At 52.8% G+C, this 26,536-nt stretch overlaps 1 protein-coding gene across 1 annotated transcript in view; it reads right to left on the bottom strand.

Annotated features, from left to right (window-relative positions):
- RPS6KA1 (ribosomal protein S6 kinase A1) overlaps nt 1–20,943 on the bottom strand; it is a 30,527-nt gene extending 9,584 nt beyond the window's left edge. Inside the window, exons 1-4 of the mRNA XM_062508982.1 lie at nt 20,881–20,943; nt 15,575–15,619; nt 4,390–4,443; nt 587–703 (exon numbers count right to left, since the gene is read on the bottom strand). Coding sequence (XP_062364966.1) covers nt 587–703; nt 4,390–4,443; nt 15,575–15,619; nt 20,881–20,943 — 279 coding nt within the window. The remainder of the gene's footprint in view (nt 1–586; nt 704–4,389; nt 4,444–15,574; nt 15,620–20,880) is intronic.
- Between the last annotated feature and the right edge of the window lie 5,593 nt (nt 20,944–26,536).

Below are 26,536 nucleotides of genomic sequence, written 5' to 3'. Positions count from 1 at the left end.
TGATGCTTCAATGTACCACTAAAGCTTCCTGGTTTGTCAGTCACATCAGCTCCTTGTTATTCAGGTCCTGCATCCTCTGGATTTTTCTATCTCCTTCCTTTCCCCGATGTCTGATGCTACCTGGTTTTAGGCAGCATCAAAAGGACACCACCTGCAAGTGGTGGGCTTGGCAGTGCTACTGGTTGGACTGGATGGTCCCAGAGGTCTTCTCCAACTTTTCTCTGATTCTGCAAAGCCACTGCTGTATTTGCCCAGGCAGCAGCACACGGTCCTGTCCAAGCCCCCACTGTCAGCTGGTGACTGACTGACACCAAGCTGACTGAATGTGTCAGCAGATGGCCTGTAAGAGACCTGGATTATTAAAATAGGTAAGAGCTACAGGCTACTTCCTTCCTCCTTTACAGAAGGGAAACTGGACTGGAAACAGGGGCCAGACCCAGCCAGGGGCACACAGCAGCAGTTCTGAGAAGGGAGGAACACTCCCAGGAACATTCCTGGGAATCAGGAAAGTGGTTTTGTTGGGGATGGTTCCTTTCATCACCAGAATCACTTCCCTGGCATGGCACATAAGAAGAAGTGACCTCACCTTGCCAAAAGAGCCCTGTCCCAGCACCTTCAGGAGTTCAAACTGGGAAGGATCAGCCTTCTCGGAGCCCTCCTTCACATGGTGGGTGATGTTGATTTCCTGCACGACACCTTCCCCCTGAAACAGAGGGCACAGGGTTGGCAGGGACCCCTGAACAGCCTTGGGGGATTGTGGAACAAGGACTGCAGCTCCAGACTCACAGGAGCCACATCTGAGAGAACCAGAAAGGCTGGTGCTTGTCACAGGTATCAGCATCTGCAATCAATAAGTCAGGGTAGGGAGGACCAGGTAAATACACAGCCCTCCCTGCCAACCACAGGAGCTGCTTTGAACTGCATCTTAGAAGAGTGCTTGAGAAACACCTTCCTTTTTGAGGCGTTGGTAGCAAAAACAGGAGTGTTTATGCCACTAAAAATCCCACAACACAAAAAATACGGCACTGTTGTCAAAACAGGGCCAGGGCTGGCAAAAATCAGACATGTTGGAGCCCATCTGCTCAGCAATCTGAGCAACTCTGCAACATAAGTCTTAGTGCATCTTCAGCACATACAGATGATGCTTTAACAGACTCCAGCCTTCAAGAAGATTGAGGGGAAGCCAAGGTCTCTGGCACATGTTTTGTTTAAAACACATTATTTTACTTTAAAAAAATAAAGAAGAAAAAATAGACTTAATCAGCATAAATAGAATAAACTCACCAAGGGAGCTGGGTCAGCACGGCCACAGACCCTGAGGTGATGCTGAAACATCTCCTATTCCCAGCAAAACCTTTGGACCCAAAGGACAGCAATTAAGTTCAAAAATGCATTAAACTCTGCTGTCCCTGGCCCTGGGGAAGCTGTGGCCAGCAGAGGCTGCAGAAAGCTGGAACTACAATTTATTTTTTTTTCCTTTGCAGAGTTGGGGGAAAAAACTTACACTTTGTTTTCTAGACTTATTGAGACACTTGGTCTGGAACCCCCTCATCAAAGCAGCTTTCAAAGCCAGGCAGAACCAGGTGCCAGCCCTGCCTGTCCTCCTCAGCCCACTCCCACCCTCCAGTGCCAGGGTCGTGGTCCCCACCTGCACCAAGCTCCCTCCTCTCCCCTCTCCTCTCTCAGGCCAGGTTTCCTCAGTTTAGGACGTGCCTTTGCTGTCATGCTGCGAGCTCTGCTCTCTCCTGTGCTACTCAGGCACTCAGGGCAGGGGCACAGGAGCTCCCTGGCATTGTCCTGCCTTTCCCTGGGCTCGGTGATCACAGGCAAGAAAATCCCATAATCCCTTAAACAACACATTTTCGTGTTGCAGATGATCTCCAGCTTAAAGCAGCCACTTTGCACTTCTGGGTCCACCTGGAGGCTTAGTCCCTGCAGACAGCTGCTGTGAGGAACAGCTTCCCACCTCCAGAGCTGGAGCAGGAACCAGCCAAGTTCAGCTCTCCAGGGAGAGAGACCACAGCACAGAGAGACCCCAAAATGGACCCGATTAGGAAGAAATTCTTCCCTGTGAGGGTGATGAGGCCCTTCCAAAGGTGCCCAGAGCAGCTCTGGCTGCCCCTGGACCCCTGGCAGTGTCCAAGGCCAGGTTGGATGAGGGACTGTCCCCTGGGACAGTGGGAGGTGTCCCTGCTGTGGTAGGGGTGGCACTGGAGGGGTAGCACTCCAGCCCAGACTATCCTGTGATCCTCCTACCACAGAAACACTTTGTGAAGCTATTTGGTATCTTGCTGACACAAGGGAGGATTTTCCCTCATGGACTCATCCACTAACTGGGAATTCAACACTCAGGATTCTTGTGACCAGCTCCTACAGCCTCGCTGGCAGCCTGTGTGCCACCAAGGCCAGCTTCTTCCAGTGCCACCGCAACAAACTATCCCAGAAAGCAGAGACAGAAAAGCAAACCAGAGTGCCCTGAACATCCATGCGAAGCATCAGGAAGGAAGCAGAGGTGGCAGCAGAGGTGGCAGCAGAGGTGGCAGCAGAGGTGGCAGCAGAGGTGGCAGCAGAGGTGGCAGTGGTACTGACCGGGCTGCTGAGCTGGCTGGGGGCAGGCTGGTGCAGCCTGCAGGGCTTGGCTCGGTGCTTCCTCTGTAGCCAGAGCATCAGGAATGCCCACACACGGGGAAGTTTAGGGTCCCTCTCCATTGTCCCATCCCGATGAACATTGCCCAGCCCTGGGAGCTGCGGGCCCTGCCCCGGGGTTCAGGAGCAGGAGCAGGAGCAGGAGCAGGAGCAGGAGCTGCAGGTGGCTGCGCTGGCAGCGGATGTGCCGTGGGGACGGGACTCAGACACATGCAGGGAGTTTCACGCTTTGCCCTCCTCAGAACTTGTGATTGGGACTTTTTTCTTTTGGGTTTTTTTTGGTTTGGCTTTTTTTTTTTGGTGGTTTTTTTTTTTTTTCCGGTTTGCTTTAAAACAATAACAATCTCGCGTCTCCTCGCTGGTGTTTGGGCTCCCTGGCTCAGACAAGACACCGATACAGAAGACACACGGTCTCCTGAAAGTGATTTCCATCTAATGCTGCCTGAAGTTCACGTCAGGCTGGGAGCTTTGGGGTATTTCCACAACAGGGGAATTCGTGAGAAACCACTTTCCTCTCTAAAACAGAAGAGAAAAACTCGAACCCACCCAGAAGTGTGATGACACCTTGGAGAATTACAGGTCTCTGCTCTCCCCCTGGCACAGGGATTGTTGGGGACACCCAGGATGGGATTCCCCAGGGAATTTTTTGATTCGCATTCAGTCCTCCTGCCTTATGCTGCACAGGAGTCCTTGCTGTGGAGTCTGGAGTTATTTATCTGAGAGCCACCCTGAAGGTCCATGTGAGGTGTTTTTAAGGGCATTTCTTGTTTCTGAACCCACCATGGCTCAGATTATTGGTAGGACAGAGCAAAGGTATTTAGAGGGCTTGTTTTGCCTCCTTCCCCCTCCAAACCTGTTCCCTTTTGACCTTCCCATCAGGACAGACAGATGTTTCCTGCTGCAAGACCCCAGAGGGTGCAGGTAAGAAAGAAACCCCTTGAAATGAGACACCCACACAAAAGGAAACAGCCCCGTGTCTGCGCTGATTTCTGAATCTCTCCCGAGAGCGCAGAAGATGGAACCAGAGAGACAAATTTGACTGTCTTGCCCCCTCTGCCCCCACCATGTGCTCTTTGAGAACTGATAACAAAAGAAACAAATGAGTGAACAGCAGTGAGGCAGCTGAGCCCAGCTCCACCTCCGCACGCTGAGCTCCAAGGGCTGGGGCAGGTGCCAGAGCAAGGAAAGGCACCTGCAGGACAGCAGGAGCCTGGCTCACACCAACACCTCCTGCGTGTGACACAGCCCAGGGCAGGAGACACCCTGGGCACCCTGTGCTGCCCAGATAAGCACCCACTCCAAAGCAGCTCCACGTTCTCAGTGTGGGGAGCACTGTGCGTGGGCCTGCCAGGAGCTGGTAAATCTCCTGACCCAGACAATTTTTCATGTTGAGTTACCAGCGTGGGAGAGGAGCTTCAGAAAGGCAATAAAATCTCCCCAGTACATCCACGCAACCAAAAGTGCCCGTCCTGGCTCACTGACAAGATCAGAAAGTCACAGAAATGACAGCATGGAAAAGGGGTTGGTGTGGGGAGGAAGGAGGAGGATGAAATCAAGTCCAGGATGTCCTTTGTGAGCAATAGCTGCTCTCTGGAGCAGCAGTCCTACAAAGCTGAGAGGGGATGGCAGTGGAGGGAGGTAGGAAAGGGTTTTGTTTTCAGAGAGGTCTCTGCGAGCTGTGTGGGACAGAATGCAAATGAAATGGATGAAATGTCCTCCAGGTGCCCACTGCAGCTCTCCTACCTTGTCTGCTGAGTCCACCAGGTCCTTCTCTACCCAAGTGATATCAGATTTTGCCTGTGGGACAATAAACAAACGTCAGCACAGAGGGACTGTGATTCTCTGCTAAAGTTTGCCCAAAGAACTCATTCAGCAAGACCAGGTGAGCTGTTCACAGCCACTGGGGGTGTCCCACCAGCCATCACTCCTCAGGATGTGATTCTGAGCCATAGGGTGGCCCCAGGAGAGCAGTTGTAGCCAGGTTCCAGTAAATAAATTTATATTGACTTGATTTGATAAACTCAGGGTGCCCTGGAGGTGGGACAGGAGCTACAGAGAGTGAGAAGGAAAAGCAAGCCCTGGGGGAAGGGAGGAGCTGTGTCAGAACAGTGAGATTAGAGCTAAGAATTAACTGATTTTCAGCTCCAGAAAGACCAAATCAGATCTGAGGGGCCCCTGCAGTCACCTCTTCCCCTTCCTCTTCTGCACTGCTGTGCCCTTGCAGGGGCAGCAGCCAGAGAGGGTGACTGTCCCACTGCTCCAGGGTGACAAATCTGCCAAAGCCACAGCTGAACCCCTTCCACACTGAGCAAAAAGTGATCACAAGACCCTCAGCAGACCCTGCCCCAGGGATCCCTCCCACCTTCCAGGCAAGCAGCTCCATCCTGGCTCCTTTAGAGCAGGCCCAGCCCCTGCCCGGGATGGGGTGAGAGGATTGGATTCCCACAAGCTTGGATCTCTGCAGGTCCAGCACTCCCTGCTCCTGGGGGCTCCCAGCACCTGCTGTCACCCAGAGCCTCCAGAGAGGCATTCCCACAGATTCCTGCACTGCTGGGAAATGACACTGGCTTCTCCTGGAAAAGAAAGCTCAGGAGGTCGCTCCAGTCAGAGGAGACAAGTTCTGAACCTCCCTGTGCCACCTTCGCAGGGCACAGACGGCTGAGTCACCCAGAGCAGGGGCTGGGGACACACGAACAGGGGGTTTTCCCAAGCTCAAAATACAAGTCCTGCTTCCTACTTTCCCCCTTTTTTGAGGGAGGATTTTACAAGGCAGAAGCCAAGAGACAGGTTTGTTTTTGCTCGCGTTTTGTCACTTTGCTGGTTGAGACCGTCACATCTAAATGCAAGAAAAAAAAAAAAACCACCCTGCAAAAGCTCAAAACAGATTCTGCTCTTGGCATTTAGCTTCCTATTCATCAACAACTAACCAGAAGCTGTTTTAATTTCTGTTGCTTCAACACATGCTCTGGTCCCAAAACACTCCCAAAATCTGGCAGCACCTAGGAAAGACACTTCTTAGAAAGCAGTCATGCCCTCCAAAACGCCTTTTCCAAAGGAGTGCTTAATTAAACCTGGATAAGGTCTGGCTCTCTAGGATCAGGAATTCCCTGCTTCCTTGTGTCCTGCAGAAGAGACAGAGCCCAGCACGGCAGGCAGAGAAGGTATTTATCACACACTTGCCTCCTGGATCCTTGGCTTGCTGCGGAAGAGGAGCCTCAGCATCTCCAAAGCTCGGGGCTTTATCCTCCCATCCTTCCCCAGCCGGTTCTGAGCTCGGGGCACCGAGAGCCCTGGAGCTGTGCTTGTGTCACTGGATGTATTTTCTGAGTTTTACTTTAAGGAAGCCGTGGTTTTGATGGGGAAATGCCTTTGTGTGGCCTTAGCTGCACAGTGCAGCAGCCCAAGGAGAACGCTGCGTGGCTTTACGGGTGCTTAGGCATGGAAAGAACCATCAGCAAATCTTAGTGGGTTTTTCAGGAGGATCAGTTCAGCCCCCCCACCCGTCACACACACGAAAACAGGTGCAGAAACAGCAATTTTAGGAAGCAACGAGCAACTGAGAGTCTCAGAAGTTTTCTTCCTCAACATTTCTCTGCCTCTGCTCTGAGCAGCACAAATGCTGATCCAGCAGGGATGCTCTCCCTGTAGGATCAGTGGAACTGCAGCTCTCCAGGGAAAGGGCCAGGAGGGAGCAGCAGCTTCTGGATCAGCACAGGAGCAACAGGGACCTGCTGGAGAAGGCCATGAAGATGTTCCAGGGACTGGAGGCCCTCTGCTCTGGAGCCAGGCTGGGAGAGCTGGGGGTGTTCACCCAGAGAAGAGAAGGCTCCAGGGAGGGCTCAGAGCCCCTGCCAGGGCCTAAAGGAAAAGTGGGAACAGAGTTTTTAGCAGGACATGTTGTGATAGGACAAGGAGTGATGGTTTTATGCTAAAAGAAGGGAGATTTAGATCAGGTATAGGGAAGAAGTCTTTTACAATGAGGCTGGTAAAACCCATGGCGGAAAGCAGCTGGTCTGAGGGAACTAACTGGGAGTGCACACGTGGCTCACCATTTTCCCTGCACATAGAAATTGGGAGAGAACTGGTCCAGAATGATCCAGCTGAAAACTTCCCTCTCACTCCCTGTGTCTGCACTGTCTGACTTGGCCATTCCCACCTCTGTCCCTGTTGGGAGGGATCTTAAAGCCCCTCCAGTGCCACCCCTGCCATGGCAGGGACACCTCCCTCTGTCCCGGGCTGCTCCAGCCCCGGTGTCCAGCCTGGCCTTGGGCACTGCCAGGGATCCAGGGGCAGCCACAGCTTCCATGGGCACCCTGTGCCAGGGCCTGCCCACCCTGCCAGGGAAGAATTTCTTCTTATATCTGATCTAATTCTCTCCTCTTTGTGCTGTGTGGAAGAGGTGACACTGTCTGTGGGGTGGTGGCTCACATGCTGGCACTGAGGTGTGAACTCTGGCTGTGAATTCTGTGTGAGCCTGCTGCCAGTGGCACCTCAGCCCCAGGAAAGACGATCCCCAAATCCAGCGCTGCCAGATCCAAACGGCTCCCAGTGAACAGATTAAAAATCCTGTAATCCAATTCTGTGGAGGAGCAACCTGCAGCCATTCCCAGCATGAGCTCCAGAAACCAGGACACTGGCTGGCTCCACAGATTTTAATCAGAATATCCAGGGCCTGCCTTTGCCTCCTGCCAGGATCCAGTTACAGCCCCTGAGCTCCGGGAGGGGAGGATGCAGCTTTCCCAAACAGGAAGGTGATGGTGTGAGGAGCTGCTGCTTGAGGGGGCACAGCTGCTGGCACAGCCACAGGCCCCCCAAGGGATGTCCTAGCAGAGGCTTCAGCTGCTCCCCAGGAAGGACTGGATGAAGACAACCTCAGACCCCTCCTTCCCTAAAGTGCCAGCCTGGGGAAGAAATGTGGGAGCTTCACACTCCTGAACTTTTGCACAAAGTTATTTTACTTAACCTACTCTGGAGCAACAATTTCCCTGTGGATCAGCAGCTCCTGCTCTGGAGGGAGACTGGAATAAGTGGGAGCACGAGGTGCTGCAGCTCTGCAGAGGAAACCAGGCTGAAGTTTGTGGAGAGCAAAGGCTGCTCTGTTTGGAACTTTTTTTTCAAGTGGTGGTTCTCAAAAAGGGGAACAAACAAAGCAAAGAAACCCCCCCAGTCACTGCCTGCCCTCCTGCAAAGGCCTTTTTTGGGCAGGGCTGGCCTTTGGCCTCATTTGCAACACAAGAATTGGCCAGAACCTCGTCCTTTTGACTGTACTTGTGTGGTGGATCCTCTTCAGTGCTCCTGGGAGCCCCCAGCCTAAAGAATCATGTGGGACACTGAGCAGAGATGCAGCCCAGGCTGGGAAGGGAAGGGTTCAGCTTGGGGTACCTTGGGGCCAGGGACTCTGAAAAGAAGAGGGAGATTCTTGGAGCAATCCAAGAGGATCTTCAGGGACAGAGAGGACTCCTTTAACTCCACTGAACAAGGACACTGTTGACAGACAAAGCCTCGGGGACACGGGGCTGAGGAGGAAGGGACACCACGGGGTGGCTCTGAAGGTGGAAGTCCTGCACAAAGTCACTGCTACAAACACAGCCCAAAAGCTGGAACTGCCCAAGGAGGGGACAAGGACAGGGGCGGTTCCTGGCAGGAGTTTGCAGGAAGGGATCACTGAGAGGGAGCAGGGCTGCACGTTTCACCCCACACCATCTCCAAGGACTGTTATTGGTGTCCTGAAAAACAAAACCAACCAAAAATGGGAGAGGGAGGAGAAACCCAGAGGACACGGCCAGGCCTCTGCCCAGTGGGGGTAATGCAGTGTCCAAAAATCCTCAAATCATCAAAGCCCTTGTGCCCAAACCCTTACACAGCCAAGGCAACTGGAGAAGGGAATGAGCAGCTCCATCCTGGCATGGAATACATCAGGAGCCTCCCCACACATGGCTTAAACAAAGACCTGATTCCTGGAAATGCTCTGCCATCCTCCTGGGGGCAATTCCTCCCCACTCACGGAGGCAACCAAACTGTGTCAAATTAACCTGGTGACTGCAGGGAAGGACTCTGCTGCTCCTCCAGTGATCCTGGCTCCCCACAACGGGGATTATAGGCAAACCCCTACAGAGGAACACTGCCCCGGGACAGGCAGTGTCACACTGGCACCCCTCAAGCACATTCCAGCAGGTGGCACTCGGAGCATCTTCAACCTCCAAAATGTGCTTCTCATCTGAAACAGGATGGGGGGAGCCCAAAGCCCATTTGAGAAACACCCGTGACATAAACACCCCTCTGGGAAGATTCAGCACCCCTGAAACAGAGGGATCTCAGAAATTATTAAGGGATGAGGGGTTTTCTCAAGCAAAGCCTGAGGGTGAGGAAGTGAAAAGGCAGATGGTGGCTCACACAGCTGAGCCCCTGTCCTTGTGATTTACAACATCCTTCTTGATCTGCTCAGTTTTTAACCAACTCGTTTCACAGAGAAACCAAAATTCTGCTTTAGGGGCTCAGGTCAGAGGGCTCAGGTCAGTTTTGGGATGGAGAGAGCAGAGAGGCTCCAGCACAGGCACCCCCTCACACTCCCCGGGCTCCTCCTGCTCCTGGCTCTATCCAGGGCTTTGTTGACAGCAGATCCTGAAAGTTTCTCTAATAAATAAATAAATTAATACAATTTCTCCACCCTTTCCAGGCACCACAAGCTGCAACTGGCCAGGATCAGCTGACAATGAGCTGTTTGGGCTAAAGATACAAGCTCAGGCAAAAGATGTTCCCAAACTCCTCAGAGACTTCCTGATGGCTCCGGTGCTGCTGCAGCTCCAGAGCTGTGAGAGGAGCACGGGGAGCCAGCAGGACTTTGCACCCAATGAAACTTGCCACTGGAGAGGAGAACACCTTTAACAGCCAGGAGATAAGGAATTACTCAGTTCTGCAGCTTCTACAGAGCAAATCAGCCTCCCCTTCCTGCACACACCTCCCAGCAGGGAGGGGAGCTCGGCGCTCAGCAAATTCCAGTCAGCTCCAATCAATAAAACCAGGAGACCCCGTCCCAGGCTGCTCCAAATGCAGAATCCCACTCAGAGGGAGCAGCAGTAAAGCACCACCTTCCATCAGGCCACGGGGCAGCTCTGCTACTTTCAGTAGAAAAGCTGAAAACTCTTTTTAGCTGAATAATAAAACACAACACTGGTTTCACAACAAGAACCAAGACTTGTTTTCTGCCCTTGGAGTAATCGTGGGATGTGGAAACTATTCTGTATGGCAGGAACGGCAGAATTCCACACTCCTCCCACAGCACTCAGGCTGCCCTCCCCTCACAAGGCACATCAAAAGTGGCCTCAGGACCTGGAAAAGCCTTTGCTTGGTACCTGCTGGGGTTGGTCTGTGCAGGCAGGGAGAACCCGGCTCCCTCCCACCCTCCGGGAAGGTCACACACGCGGGACACACGGAGAGAAAAGGGACTGTCACGTTTTGGGGGTGGCTGTGAACTGCAGCAGGGTTAAAAGCAAAAAAAAAAAAAAACCAGCCCTGTCCAAAACACACCCTGAGCTGTGCATTACCAACACCCCAGTGAGAGAGCACGGCATGGGTGTCTGCTGGAGCAAAGCTCTATTTTATCACTGAATGTTTATAAAAGCACGGCTGCAGCCAGCAGCCACCCCCTCCATGGCTCAGCTGCTCCGTGTGCCAGGGACAGCACATGGACCAGAACATGGAGATCACATCCATGTCCTTCCTGAACATCACACACAGGGACTGCAGCCACCCCACACTGGGAACACCATGTTTTGTACTGTTCCCCTCAGATGCTATTTTAAGGAGCTTTTCTCTCCTCACTTTTTCCTGTGGAGAACCCAGGGGTCCCCTCCTGGACCCCAAAGATGACCACTGACCCCAGTGCTGGTGTTCTCTGCCCACCACCTCCCCCTCTGACAGCAGCCACAGCACATTCCCAAGGGTATCCAGCCCAGCCCGGGCTGTGCAGTAAAAATCCACCTCTCTTGACAGCGAGGGGATCGGTTCAGCCACATCTCAGCAGCACAGAGAGTCCTCCCAGAGCAGCTCTGCCTGTGCACAGCAAGGCTTCAAGCACAAACAGGGATAAAGTCCCTCCTTCTCCGGATCCAAAGGGGTGACGTTTCCCAGCTGTGCTCTCCATGACCTGGATTTCACTGCAGTTGGGAAACCCTTCCTGCCTCAGAGCTGCAATGAGATCAGCAGGAGCTGTTGCAATGCTCTGCTCCCGCTGCTCCGAGCCTGCCCCGGGCACACACAGAGGGGATTTCCCAAGGGAGAAGGAAAAGGGCTCCAGGCAAGGCAGGAATTCTTAGATAGCTGGGACTCCTCTCCCGGGATGGTCCCCACCCCCTGGCAGCCCTGGCAGGCAGCACGGTGCAACCAGAGGGAAAAGAGATTTTGCAGCTTCACCTGGAGCTACGGAAGGAATTTACTGCTCATGTCCAAACCAGGCTTCACTTCCAAATAAAGCTGAGGCTGGTGAAGCCACAAGAGCTTCAGCCAGATTTGCTTGTGTGTGCAGGGAGAATCCCAATCAGCATCTTGGCCAGCCAGGGGGCCCAGCAAACCCAGCCAAGGGCACCCCAAGCTCCGAGTTACTGGGGTGGATGACCTAGTGACCCAAACCCACTCTGGCCCCTTCAAAACTCAAACATGAATGAATTTTTGGGATCCTTTTCAGGCCAGCCCTCATCACTGTCCCTTCCGAGTACAGCACACAGTAACAGATTTTCAAGAGGTTTTTTTTTCCTTCAGTAAAAGAGGCTTTCTGGAGACAGAACATGAGGCAGCTTCTACAAATTCACCAGGGGGATGGAAATGGCAGAGAAGAAACCAGGGCTGTTTGGATGGGTCGGGGACCATGTGGGAGGGCTGCTGGATCAGCCTCTGCTGCATTCCTCGTGTGCAAGTCCTGTAAACTGACCCCTCTTCAATTATTCATTAGAGTGTGCAGCTCATCAGCGACTCTGCTCCTCAAACAGGCATTTATTTGTGTTTTTGAAGAGCTCAGAAGCTGCTGTTCACCATAGCCCAGCCCTGCCAAGGACACAGAGCAAAGGCTCTGCCAGGAACAGGCCAGGCAGCTGTCAGGCACTGCTGGAGCAGCAAACCCACTTGATTCCTTCAGCTGACAAGGCAGAGCAGCCAGTCTGAACTCGGAGCTTTACCAGTGACAGGCTGGAAAAGCCAAATGTTAAAGTGGCCACAGCTGCTGCCCAGTCCCTGAAGCATCAGGGAAATTTCCAGGAGCACCACAGCACACTGGAGATGTCTGGCCAGAACACTGCAGGCTGGGAGCCACAGGAGGGGCAGTGGGATTTGCTGAGGCACCTGCCTCTTCCCACAGCCCCACGGCTTTGCAGGTCCTGGAGGAGCCAGCAGCAGCTGTGCAAACACACACAGAGCAGAGCACTCGCTTGTTTGTTTTGAAATCCTTCACGTTAAGAGGCTGTGATCAGTAGTGTCCAGCACTGACCAGGGTTTGGGTCCTGTCCTGCTCTCAGCCTGGAGCTCAAGGGCAGTGCTGGCCCAGGAGTCCTCCCTCACCTGGACCCTGGTGAGGCCAGGCTGGACGGGGCTTGGAGCAAGCTGGGATAGGGGAAGGTGTCCCTGCCCTGGATTCCTTCATGCCCTTGCAGGGAAGGACCTGTGTGCAAGCTTTACCTGGTCAAGGATAAACCAACAGGAGCTGCACAGATGTGGGGAAAAGCCTCATCTGTCCCTCTCCTGCACTGCCCCAGCCAGGCTCAGCCTGGAGCACCTCCTGCTCCAGTCTCAAAGGTCCCTTTTACGGTGCAGAGCTGGGAGAGCTCAGTTCTTCCCCTCCCCAGTTCTCCCCGTGCTCTGTGATTATCACCCCAGAACAAGCTGATCAGCACCCTCAGCCCGTTCCCCAGAGAGAGTGTGGGCACACTCAGCACTGCAATTCCACTCCTCTGCTTTTCATGATGAAGTGATTTCACTAATTGGGTGTTGTACTTCCATGTATAATTCCTCATGCTTGGCACCTTCAGGGAGCACAGGCTCACCCCTCAGCCAAGCTGGCTGCAGAGCAGGCTGAAAAACCCCAATTATGAGAGCTTCCATTTTCCCACTGAATTCAGTTGCTGTTCCCTAGCTGAACAAGGACCAGTTTCACCCAACCTGGCAATTAAAATTTGGAGAACACAGGAGAGAACAGGGATCTGTACCCACAGAGGCTTTTAACCACCACCACCAAAGAGGATGAGGAAAAAAAATCCATCCTTGTACCAATCCTTCATTGGACCAGCAGCCTGGTGTTAGGGATGTGGCGTGATTAACCCTGTTTTCAGTGCAAATTCAAAACACAGCCTCATCCCATCCACTGTGAGCACTGACTCTTCCCCAGCCCTAAGCAGCACAAGGATCTTGCAGACATTCCCAAGGTAAACACCCCAAGGAACGGGGCCTGCAGGGACTTGTGTACCACAACTGCTCTTGAGAGGCACAGAACACAAGAGGTTGTGATGCACCAGCTGTCCTTGGTTAGAAGCTGAACTGGAGCTACAAAAGCAGCAAGAAAGTCCCAGAGCAGGGCCAGCCTGGCCCAAACCATCCCCTTGCTGCCTCTGCAGTGACCACGTGGCGATGGAGGCATCGCATCCATCAGTCCCACAGCACCAACTGAGAACTTCCCCACTCTTTTGAGGAACTCTTGGATTTCCTCCTTTTCAGAGTCTTTGGTGATGGCCCAGGCACACGAGGATTGTACTTTGGCAGCATCCTGCTGGCAGGGTGAGGAGGGACAGGGCTGAGCGTGGGCGTTGAGTAATCACCGCTGTCGCAGCTTCAGGTTATTTTTAGCAGAGTTCACAGAATGAGCTGCAAAAGGATAGCACAAACCTGGAAAAAAGGTGCCTCTTCCCCTTGCAGCTCTCCACACACAGCACAGAAGGGGGTGGGAGGGAGCCTGAACAACCTTCAGCGTGACAAGAGTCACCTGGGATGGTGACTGCCACTTGCTTCTCCTGCTGGAGGAAGAGCAGAGCCAGGAGCTGCTGCTGTCTCGCCACAGGAAAAACTGAAACTATATATTCTGGGTGCTGCCTGTTCCCCCATCTGCAGCATCTCAGGGCAGAGCTTGCCCTCAAGTTGAAGGTATGTGTTTACAGGAGGGATTTCATTTGTGCTGGTAGCAAACATACCTTGAACAAACTTGGAAAACGCCACTGAGGTTATTTCAGGAGCGTGCAGCAGAGCTCTGGGTGCTCAAAAGTTACCCAAAATGGGATTGTCAGACACTGCTCACAGGCATTTTGGCCATGGGGCCTCAGAAAAGTGGAAAGCAGGACACCTGCAGCAGCACAGGGCTCTTGTGGTGTCCCTGCTCTGGGATGTTGGTGAACTTGCCCACTGCTCTGCTCCAGCTCTGGCTGCATGCCCATGTCCCACAGAGCACCAAAGGGAACCTCAAGTGCTTTTTGGCTTCTGTCTCGTGATCTTTCTGTGAAATGGCACCTACAGGTGCAATCAGCCAGGGTTTGTCTCAGTGTTGTCCTTCAAAGAGGAAAACATCCTAAATTATTTTTAAAGCAACATCCATCAGCAGCATTTAGGGAAGGACAGTTTAGGCAAGTGTTTGAAGATGAAAGAGGCAAAGTCTCAAACCGTAGAAACCCAGCTGGAATCCAACCAGAAGACACAGATTCCTTTTCTCCCCATGCCAGAGATGCAGGCACAGTGGAGAGTTGTAAACCCACTTTTCTCAGGGGAAGGAAGTGCAGGTTTCAGTGGCCTGAATTCATCTGACCCAAAGATTTCTTTGCAAGCCACTGAAGAAGTGCCAGGCCAGCTCCAGGGCTGGCAGAACAGGTAGGAGAGATGCACTGGCATAGCTAGAAATCCACAAACGTCCCCGGCAAAAAAAAAAAAAAAAAAAAAAAAAAAAAAAAAAAAAAAAAAAAAAAAAAAAAAAAAAAAAAAAAAAATCCTGTCTGAAATGTAGACAACTGGGGTTTAGGTTGAAATGTCTTTTACTAAAAATACAGTGTAACCATCTGGAAAAACAACCCAACCAGCCCCCAGAGCCTTGGGCAGGGCCGATGATTCTGAGAGAGAAGCAGCCCCAGGGCCCTCGCTGAGGGTGCAGAGCTCAGGAGAGCCCTCAGGAAAGCTGCCCAGGGCAAATCCAATGTGTTGTGTGTCATTCTCCACGGTCAGAGCACGGCTGGATCAGAAAAGGAAATCCTGAGGGGATTATGATTTCACGGTAGTGACATGGCTCTCCTGCTCTGCAGGACAGAGGAATGGGCACAAAGAGGAAATGGCACAGGAACTGCAGTGTGCTGCTCCTGTACCTGGGGAGGGCTCCCAGCAGACAAATCAAGGCTTTCCACACTGCGCTGCTCATGTGTGGGGTAGGGTGAGCTTTAGGGGTCTCGAGAAGGACCAGCAGGTTCAGATCCCTGCCCAAAACACGGGACACAGCAGCTGAGTTCTGTCATTCACAGCTGATGCTCACGGGGATGCAGAGGGAGACTTGGCAGAAGTGGAGCTGCTCCCAGCCCCACCAAGGCAAGAGGATAAACAGATACCAGACAAGGCAAGGGCAGCTGTGCCAAAACCATCAAATACTCCTGTACTTCTCATCCCAGCTGGCAAGACCACAGCACAGAGAAAGGCATAAACACAGCACCGAAAAACCCCAGGGCTTCTCACCCTCGGCTACAGCCTCCACTCCTAGGCAGCCCTCTGGAAAACCTTCCAGGCATCTTTGGATGACCAAAGGGACAGGAAGACAGGGGTTTATCTTTCCTCTTCCCCATCTCCAGTGCCTTGCACTCCCACGTGTGCGCTCCTGCACATTTCCAGGGTTTAAAAATAACCACCCCCATCCCGCTGCTGAGCCAGCTCACACCCTCCACGCTCACAGGGACTTGCAGCCCTAACCCCGGGGTGTTTTTACCTTGGATGGAGGATTCCCACCTTCTTCTGGAGCTGCCTGCCCGTTCTGCAAAGGAAGAGAACCTGCTGTCAGCACATGCTAGGCATGGGATTGTTCCTCACAAAAGCTGGGGGCTTTGGGAGCCCCTCCCATGGGACAAACAGGGCAGGGTGGCACTTTGGGCATGGTACAAGGTGGTTGAACATTTCCCCATAAACCAGACTCGTGTCTTGTAACTCGTTTAAAAGAAAACCTCTTGCTCTGAGAGTCTCTCCACACTTCCCCCAGATGAAATTGGGGCTCCTTATCCACCCAATATTGCTCGGAGGATCCCTGGGGTGCTTGTTCCAGGGTGTCCCCCGGGCACCACTCTGTGACTGCAGCAGCTGGAAGAGTTAACAACCATTGTGCTTTAACATCAGCTTTAATTGGAGCGTTTATCAGTTATTTATTACCCTATCGCAGCTGATAGCTGCAGGAAATTTGCCCCACCCGCCTGGCTCCAGGTCCAGCTCGCACAGAGTCACAGCAGAACCAGCACCAGGTCACCCTGGGCACCGAACCCAGCAGGGATCAGGTTCAGCACGGCACCGGCACCGCCTGGGGAGCAAAACTGGGTGGGATTTCATTGAGACACAGATACTCAGAGCAGGATAAGCACGTACAGGAGGTTTTCTGCAGACTGTGGAGAAAAACAAGGGCAAGAAGACTTTGCTTTGACATCCGTTTGCACTGCAGATCTGGGCCCCAAAAATGATGGCATTCCCCTCCTCCTCTGAAAGAACACGGGCAGTTTTATTCCTTCCTTTTCAGAAGTTGTGAGCCAAGTGAAGAGTTGCAATGCCAGTGGATTCAAGCCTCCATCTTCGGTGGAAATGGGCTCTAGAGCCTTTCAGGAACTGACACAAACGAAGGCAACCCCTTCCCTGGAGCAGCAAGGATCCATTGGTATGATCAACCTGACTTCTTCCTCAGGTCTCTACTATACTGCAGTGTTTACATCTCCACGGACCCGATTTGAGCTCCACACTCACCTTAGTCCCAACTCCACTTTAGGTTCCAAAGCAGTTTCAGCCAAGGACTGGAAACACGGAGCTCTCCCAGAGGAATGCTGCCCTGCTGTTTACACAGAGCCCTCGGTGCCATTAGCACGGAGAATAGCTGAGCAGTGAAGTAAGAATTTGTGTTTATGAACAGCCCCCACAACGCAGGGGGAGACACAGCACTGGAGATAACCACACTTGGAAGCAGGCTGATGTTTATTGTCACCCATGCACAGCTCATAACTGGCTGCAAATCCAAACCACAGCTCAGGGAGGGCTGGTTTTCTCTCAAACAGCTTAAGAAGCAGAATTTCTGTGTTGGACAGAGGGAAGCAGTGCCTGGCTCTTGGTCTGGAGAACAGATCCACAAGGCACGTGCCAGGAGAGTGGATATAGGGGGTATCCAACCCCTCAGCTTCAAGGGTGAGCTGGGAGACACCAGGTGATACCTCCAGAGCCACCAGACTTCCGAGGGCTGAGTTTTATCAGCTCCCTGCTCCGAGGAGAACTTGTCCTTCTGCTGCTGACAGAAACCCATCCCACCTGGGATGGAAGGGATGGGCAAAGGAAGAGAGCAGTGTCCGTGCCAGGGAGGTTTTCTGGGCATGCAGGTCCCTGGTCTTAAAGGGATGAAGCTCCTGATGAAATGGTTGCTTTCTCAGGCTGACAGAAGTCAGATGTGTGAGCAGAGAGTTGCAGTGTTTAGAGCCAAGTGCTCTCCTTCCACTCCAGAGCAAAACCAGTCCTTATTCCCCGATATGGAATTGGAGGGCCATTTGTAAATGTTCCAGATGGAAACACAGCTCCAGACTCATCACCTCCCGAGATTAAAATATGGCCCTTCATCACGTCATGAGCAGGGCTGAAATAGTTTGTGGGTTTCTTGGGTTGACACTTGCCTCTTTAAAAGGCTTTGTTTCTGCCCTGCACACCACACAAGCAGGGGAGCAGGTGCAGCTGCCCTCTCACAGCACCCTGGGGCTGCAGAGGAGCCTCCCAAACGTCCTACTCCCAAAGAACTCCCAAGATCTCCCTCCTGCAGCAACCAGGCAACGTCTGCTGCAGGAGAGAGGCACAGCTCCTCCCTGGGGTGCCCAGGGCAGTGAAGAGCTCACCAGGGCTGTGTCAGAGCAGGGCTTGGGCTACTGATGAGGCAGCCACAGGAGCCTCCCCGGGAGCCCGCAGCCTGTCCTTGCAGCTGCCCTGCCCCAGGCTGAGCGGAAAAGGGGATTACAGGGCTGATCTGGTGGCACGTGGAGCAGCAGCCCAGCAGCCAGGGCACCTCTGGGCCACTGACCCCTCCAACTGCCCCAGAGGGGACACAAAACCCTACTGAGCACCTGCTGGGTGACCTTCCTTAATAGCACACAGAAAAGCATCCTGGAAAACAAGTGTGCTCCGTTACGCAACCACCAGCCTGGCTGAACTTGGCAGATATTTATCTTAGGACATCTTGCACTTTAAATCCTTTTAATTCCACATAATCCTCAGCACAGGGAGAGATTGCCAGACCAGGCCAGTGTACTCTGATGTGAAACCAGGACGAGGCACATCCTGGCAGGACTGTGGGGACAGTGCCCAGTGCTGCTCTGTGGTTACACCACCAGCTCAAGGCATCCCAGGTTATCAACAGCTCTGCCTGCTGCTGTTCCTGCAGCCTCACGTTTTGAGGTGCCCCAGAACACCCCACAAGTACCAGGAACCCAGAGATGCTCTTTCACCCATGAAACATTCAAGGAAGGAGCAGGGGAAGAAACCAGAGTTCCTCCAGCTTGACATAAGAACAAAGGATGTTTAAATTATTGCCACTAAGTGGAATTTATGGATCTTGCCTATTGCAGTTCAGAGAAAGGAAAATACAAAAATAGAGATCTCCAAAGGAACTCTGGTAGCCCAAACAGAGGAGTCTCTGCACAAGGCATATCAGAGATGACAGCCACTCAGCTGTCTCCCTTGTCTCTCAATTGTAGTTCTCACAGCTCAAGCTACCATGCTTGAGAAAAGAGTTATTCATGAGTAGCTCCTGCTCAATAAAGGGTGATACATATATATGGGCAAAAATAATTAGCTTGGAGTGCTGGAGTTTGGCATAATCCCACGTCAGCTGCATTGTTGTAGGTTTGTGTAAGGAAAGAAGAATTCGAAGCAAAGTGGAGCCCCGATGACGGATCCATCACTATGGGGATGAAGTCATGGAATCGAAGAAACACAGGACGCTCTGGAATGGAAAGGACCTCAAAGCCCATCTCATTCCCCCTGCCATGGGCAAGGACACCTTCCACTGTCCATGGCTGCTCCAAGCCCCACGCAGCCTGGCCTTGGGCACTGCCAGGGATCCAGGGACAGCTGCTCTGGGCACCCTGTGCCAGGGACACAGTGGAAAAACCCCAAATCCCTCAACAATAGGACTGATGCCTCCACCAGCGTGGTGACAGCACCTCTGCTCCATGACTCAGAAAGCAAAGGTCGGAGGAAGCCGGTTTCCAACCTGGATGGCAGCGATCCCAGGGCAATTTACGTAACCGGTGTTCCAGAAACGTCTCCTTGCTTTCTCAGTGGTGCCACCTCTCCCAGGAGTGCTGAAAATTTCCCCCTCGGGCCCCTGCCCTTGGCGATTTCAGCCTCAAAGTGCAAAACTCCTCCCAAGCCCCTTTCCCGCTGCTGGACCTCGGGGAACTCTCTAACGGCTGACCCAGGTGTAGAGGTGAAGAACACCTGTATTCCTTTCCTCGCTGTAATTAATTTAAACCAAAGGAAGGTGCATTGCTAAGTCGCACTCGAGATCCTGAGACACAAAAAAACCTGATCTGCTGAAATCCCACCTGCACGTGGTGCCTGACCCCGACCTGACCAAGGTGAGACGGGGGGGGGGGGGGGGGGGGGAGAGAAAAGGAGAGCCAGAGGCTCCCTGCAGTTTCAGATCGTGATTAACACACCCGTTCCTAGCGCCATGAGGAAAGCAGTCCCCGGCCATTTCCGCTCGGAAGCGATCCCGTGGCGCTGACACAGCGCCCGCCCGGCACCTGGGACAGCCGGGATTAGGCACGGAACGAGCCTCGCCCGCGGCTTCCACTGCCCTGGGCACCGGCACTGGCTTCCTCCCATCACGAGTGGCGTTTTCTGGCTTTTCAGGCATCTCCCTTCTTAGGAAGGGAGGAACCACAAACACAAAGCCGTGTCTCCCAGCAATAACCTACGGCCTGGCTCTGGGCACATGACACGATTTGGGAATTGCTGCAGGATTTCTCTCCTCTCCCAGCCTGGAGCACAGACTCCTCCTCATGGCTCCAGCGATTTTCCAGAGCAGAGACTCCTCACCCACCGCACCTCCGTGCCAGGTGTTCGGCCCAGGTAGAGCCTCCCACTTCCCGGGGGACTCCAGGAGAAGCTGTGCCATACCTGGCTGATGAAAATCAGGAAACCCCACCTTGAATGGCCAGTGCCTCCCTGCTGTCCCTACAGAGGGTGAAACGCTGCCTCTGCTCAGACCACAGACCTCTAAAGAGGCAATTTTAAACAGGAATGAGCAAATCTGACCAATTAACCACGGAGACATCCCCAGGGATGATAACGGAGTGTGACACCATCAAATAACAGTAACGACAGGAAAACACCAAGCTCTGTGAAACACCTGAGACAAAACCCCCAGCTCCCCCTGGTTTCTCCAGGAGAGCTGCTGGTTCAGTTCGAGTGAGGTGATGTTTAACCGAGGAGTGCCAGAGCACAGTGCCTCAGCCGGCTGCCCTGCCCTGGGTGACAACTGCTGCAAACTGTCCCTCCCTTCGGAAATGGCCAGCCTGCAGATGTGCACAGGGGATGAGCTCCATCCTGCACATCTGGCCCGGTGGTCTTAATGAGAGGAGGAAAAAAAGCCAAGCGGGAGGGAAGAGCAGACGTCCAGCAAAGTGACACACGAGCGTGATCGGAGTTGGCAGCGCAGGCCTGCGCGAGAGGACAGCGCTGGGAGGGTGAGGGAGAAAATCCCCAAAACTGAGATATTTATTCCTTGGGCCTTCAGCCGGGTCCACTTTCCTTTGTGCCAGGGAGATTTGGGAGCGCTGCCCGCACTGCCCGAACGATCACAGCGAGCCCGGCAGCCCCCGGTGCTCCGACCACAGCCCCGGGCGCACACACCGCGCCCCGGAGCGGTGCCGGAGCGGCCCCAGCAGCGCAGGGGAGCGGCTCGGGCCGGGCGGCACCGCGGCCGCCGCTCCGCGGGGTCCGGCCGGGCTCTCTCCTTTGTTCGGCTGAGCCCCCCGCCCACCCCCGGCCGTGCCCGCTCACCTCCGTGTCCAGATGCACCAGCTCCATGTCGGGCCAGGGCTGGGCCAGCTGGGCGAGCGGCATCGCTGCCGGCGGGTGCCCGCGCCGGGCTGGCTCCGAGCGCCGCCGGGCTGGGCACCCACCGGCTCCGGGCCGGGCCGGGGCGGGGCCGGGGCGGCACCGGGGAGGGGCTGCGGGGATCCTCCGCCCGGAGCATCCGGCACAGCCAGCCCGGCGTGCGGGAAATCGCGGAATCTTGGAAAACCTTCTCCCGGGAAGCTTTCCCCCTGCTGTCCCCCCCCCCAACTCGTGTCGCCAAGTGCCACATCCGCACGGCTTTTAAATCCCTCGAGGGATGGTGACTCAACCTGGGCAGCGTGTTTCAGTGCCTGACCGTCCTTTTGGTGAAGATGTATTTCCCAATATCCAACCTAAGCCTCGCCCGAGGCAGCCTGAGGCCGTTCCCTCCCCTCCTGTCCCTGTTCCCTGGAACCCCCCCCCGGCTGTCCCCTCCTGTCAGGGAGTTGTGCAGATCCACAAGGTCCCCCCTGAGCCTCCTTTATCTTCAGGCTCAGCCCCTTTCCCAGCTCTGTTCCCTTCCCTGGACACCCCCAGTCCCTAAATGTCTCTGACCCCACAATTTGAGGGGCCTCAGCACTGCCAGCACAGGGAACAGGCACAGCTCTGGGCCTGTGGCCACACCACGGCTGGGACAGATGATGAAAATCCAGATGATTTTCACTGGAAGGCTGAAACCTTGGGAAATGATGCCTGGATGCACCACGAAATACCTGTTGTGGGAGGCTTGGGAGCCTCTGCCAGGGATACCTGTGGCTGAGCCAGTGGCAGATATCCCTGCCCATGGCAGGACAAGATAAAAATCTCTTCCAACTCAAACCTCTGTGGCTGTGCAAAATCCTCAAGCACCATGAACACCTGGAAGTTACTCACAAATACATGATGCTGTGTTCTGCTCTTCTGTGCCTTGGAAAGAGTTTTCCTCTGGGAGTGTCCTGCTGTTTCCCTGTGTGCACAATCTGCATGGTTGCACCAGGAGAGGTGAGGACAAACGTGGTGACACGGCTCAGGAAACTGCTCCAGGAAATCCGGGTTCCAGGTTTGAGATGTGCCATGAATCACTGCTCATCAGCCTCCTGCAGGGCCCTTGGAATTCCCTAAAAACAGGGATAAAGAACACATCCACCTTAAAAAGAGGGTGTTCAGAATTCCTGGCTATTCTCACCTGTCAGGTTCTCAAATAGGAAAAAGTTTTCTTCTAGTCACATATTTCCAAACCCCAGTGCACCACGTTTTCATGTTTCATTATAAAACTACTTGTTAAAAAAAAAAATGAAAGGAAATCTTTTTAAAAGATGCATCACTAAGGGTTGACTTCATCAAGGTGTGGCTGGAAATATTTAAGGAGCCTGAGTGGCAGCCTACAGAGCTGGGGCTGAGCATTCTGAGGGCAGGTGTCCCAGGTTACAGCCCTGGGCTCTTTACCTGTTCCAAGTGCACAGCAAATTCTGAAAAAGCCAAACTGGGACAGAGCTCAGTACTTTGAAAAATTCCAATTAATCTCCACAGCACGTGAAGCTGCTCTGTGAGTCATCAGCAGGACCTGCTTGTGATTTAGGGTAGAGCTGTCATCTTTTCTGCACATGGGGGAGTTGAGTGTAGAAAATGCCCCCGGGGGGGGGGGGCTGTTTGAGCTGGGAGGTGCTGTTGCTGTGCCCGGAGCCCCAGGTGAGGGCATTAAAGAACACAAATCCAGCAGGAGCCCCAGGTGAGGGCATTAAAGAACACAAATCCACCCGGCTGCTACTGCTTGTGGTCGTGCTAGAGCCAATTAAACTCATGGCACTTGCTGCTGGAACAAGTTGGAGCAGATCTTGTGGAGGGTTATTCATGCAGCTCCAAAGGCACCCCTGAGATCCCCTCCTTGCCTGGAACGTGGTGTGCCAGGCTCCAGCCTCCAGCTGCTGCAACCTGCTTTGCCTGGCAGCAGTAACACAGTGATGTCAGTACCACCATCATTTACCTCCTTCCTTGCTTTTCCGGACCCATCTCCCTCCTTTCCCTCTGCTCTGAAGGAATGCACAGTGAGTGCTCCCTGCTTCCTTTTGAGAAGGAGAATGAGGCACTTCTTGAGGGTTATCCATGGAAGTGCGACGGGATTTGGCATGGAGCAGGAACCTGGAGCAGCTGAGGGGGGAATCTCAGGATGATTATGAACTCCAGGGAAATTTCTGATTCTCAAATCATAACGGTTATTCCAACTGATGACTTTTAAACTTACAAATAAATAACTTCTGAAGTGTTGAAAAGTTACAGTAGAAAATGTTCTTCTTTAAGGCTCCAGTGAGAGTTTCCTGGGCAAACCCCAGTTCTGGGTTCCTTCCAGAACAAGGTCTATGGAGAGCATGGAGACAGAAATGCTGCTTCTTCCATCCTGGCAGGTCTATTGGGATGCAGGAAGTCCATAATATTTCATAATAGAGAGACAGACTGCCCTGGGACTTGACAAAGGCAGAAATCATGAAGCTTCACCTAAATAAAACTGCCAGATTATCTTGTCCAATCCTTTTAGCAAAACAGCAAATTAAAGACTTTGGGGAGACCACAAATGGCTTGTGTGTGATTATTATCTGCATTTCTGCAGCTACTTTTGTTAAAGGAGAGGATTTTGCTGAGGTAGCTTTACATTATCTCAAAATTATAACACCCCAAAAAAGGTTGTGGTGCCACCACAATGATGCTGGGGTGCCACGCTGCAGCCTCTTCATCACCAGCTCCAGGATTCCAGGAGAAGCAGAGGCCATCTCCATATTGATGGAAGGTGTTCTCAGGCTGACATTCCCTCCCTTCCTGCACCAGGTAGTGCTGGATCCTACCTGGATTAACAGAAGGTGAAATATGCCACAGGAGATTGCTGCTAAGTTCAGGGCAGGACGTCAGGGTAAGAGAAATGAGGTAGTGGTGTCCCCCAGGATTTATTTCCAGTCAAAGAACAGCTATAAAAAGCATCCTTGATCCTGGAAGCAGGGTGCAAAAAGCAAAATCTGCTGTTTGGGTGGCTGTCATGGCTAAATACAGTGATTAAAACATATAGCCTGGCATTTTTCTGAGACAGTTGCAGGCTGGGAAGAGCTGCTGCTGTGGTAAACAGAGACTCAGGATCAGCTGGATCCTTTGTCAGTGCTGCATTCACTGAAAATTCAAAATACTGCGGGTTTAGTTTGGTTTTAAAACCATCAAATCCTCCTCAAATACAGTTGTAGATATTTTTGCCTCTGCAGCTGGCTGTGTATAACATTTTTTTCCTTTGCAGAGAGGCTGACAGTATTTGTTAAGCCAGTTAAGAAGAAAATTAACTCTGTCCCAGCCTACACCAGGACACCCCCAAAGCATTTCCAGAGCAGATGGAGACTGGTCTGTATCATCACTACCAGATCCAATTTTGCCTCGCTGTTCCAAAAGCTGGCCAAGTGATTCTCCCCATGACCACACAGTAACCCAGTGCTCTCTGCATCCTTTCTTTTTGTCTGAATCCATGGGCATCTCATCCCCTGCCTGCTTCGTGCGATGCTGCTTTTACACACACAAAGAAATGCAAAAAAAAGCTCCCAGACACAAGACCTTGAGAGGCTGAGTCCCAAGTATCCTCTACAATTTACAGACTTGTCTAATTTGCTAAGACAGTCAATTAATTAGAGCTTGCAGCAAACCTCTTTGTACTTTTAATATTGACCAATCAGGTCCAGAGCTCGTTGTTGTCCTCACGGGGAAACTGAGTCAGGTTTTCAGTGTCAGGGCAGAACCTGAACTCCACATCCTGTCTTCTAATCCCCAGCTCTCCATTCACCATCTCATTTCTTTGCCTCTTCTGCTTTGTTTTGCCACTATGGAGGAAGAGATGATGGATCACCTTGTTTTGATCCCAGGAACATTTTTTCCTTAGCGTGGTACAAACCATATTGAAGTTATAAAGCAGGGTGGCTGGAAATGACAAAATCTGGCTGCCTTTAAGAGCTTTTTGCTTTTCTGACAGATTTCTCTCTGTTCCTCCACTCTGGGTGTGATTGCAGCTGCCTCAAATGCCAGGGTTTCCCGAGGCAGGTCCAGGCAGTGGCTGGAATGCAGGAATTGCAGCACAGTGGGCAGAGGGATGTGTGAGGGATGTGCAGAGCCCTTGGGGAAGCACAGCCCAGGCTGTTCCTGCTCCCTGGCCAGGGACTAAGCAGTCTGAGCCTCATGCTCGCAGCAAACACCTCCAACCTCTGCTGACATTTCCTGCACAGTTGAGCACCACATTCCCTTGCTCAGCTCAGATGCATTTCTGAACGTGTCCAGCACATTATTTTTTTTTTTTTTGGCAGAATAAAGTGCATTTTACCTGCTGTCTCCGCAGACTCCGAGTTCTGCCAAGCCCACCCTGCTCCCGCGTGGTGTTTCTGTAAAACCACCCCGTGCCTGCCTCCCAATCTCCCGAAGCTCCTCGGTGAAGCACACGCAGCTCAAGCCAGGCATTTCTGCTGCAGAATTAACTGAGCTGCTGGCTCCAGGAAATGTGCTTAATTTGTGGATTCTGCACCTTTCTCTCAGGAATACCGAACTGCAGCCGAAGGAGCCGTGTGAGCCGGGATGTGGCCTGGGAAGGCGCTGGGGAAGGAAGGAGCTGGGAGGCAGCGAGGCCGTATCAGCCGGTTGTCATGGCTACAATCGCTGCCCGTCTCCTGTATCAGTTACCTTCCCTTTCCTGGATGCAAAGAAACCAGTGCCGGCCTGGCTCCTGAGCAGGACACAACCCTTGACACCCGAGCAGAAGGAGAAAAAAAACATCTGTTCCAAACCCACACATCTCACAGCATCCGAGGGGAGAGTGGGAGGTGACTCGGGGTTTTGGTATTTGAGCTATGCGGGGCCGATAATGCTTTGCCCAATTCCGAGTGGTTCTGTCCTAACCTCCGGCGATTTCCTGGGAGATCGGAGATGTTTCACGGCCCCTCCATCCTTTTGGATTCGAGGAAGTGCTGAGGATTTGGGATGTGCACGTGCTGTGCTCACACACATGCCCCAGCACAGCTCTGCAGGCTCCACTGACCAAACATCCAGAGGTCATGGCTCAAACTCCACCTGGAATCACAGGATTTTTTGGGTTCAAAGGGATCCTAAAGCCCATCCAGTTTTGGGGCAGCTTCCACTATCTCCCAGCGTGCTCCAAGCCCCATCCAACCTGGCCTTGAACACTGCGAGGGATGGAGCAGCCACAGCTTCTGTGGGCACCCTGTGCCAGGGCCTGCACACCCTCACACAGAAGAATTTCCTTTGTAAAAGATTCTTTTTTCTACCTGAAAAAGGCCTTTTCAAAACTCCGTGTAAAATACAAGCATTTCCTCACCTTTTCTTTTTTTAAATTTGATTTTTAGAACAGGTTTGCAGCCCAAGTGGGAAGTTACTTAGAGCAAGTTATCCATCAGATTTTGTTTTTAATGAGCACACGGCTATGTTTGTAGCTTTTTTCAGTGTGGGGCTATGTGAGGGAGTGAAAACATGAAAGAGAAAACTATCAGAAACTGTAAACAGAAGTGAAGCTGCCAGGGCTGTTTGCACTGTCCCCCAGGAGGCAGAAACCTGAGTAAACACAGCACTAAGTACAGTCAGGGCTTATGCTTCT

This window comes from Cinclus cinclus, chromosome 26 (genome assembly GCF_963662255.1).
Source record: "Cinclus cinclus chromosome 26, bCinCin1.1, whole genome shotgun sequence".
NCBI classification, from domain to species: domain Eukaryota; kingdom Metazoa; phylum Chordata; class Aves; order Passeriformes; family Cinclidae; genus Cinclus; species Cinclus cinclus.
Note: the sequence above shows the minus strand (reverse complement) of the source record. Positions and strands in the feature narration are given on the sequence as shown.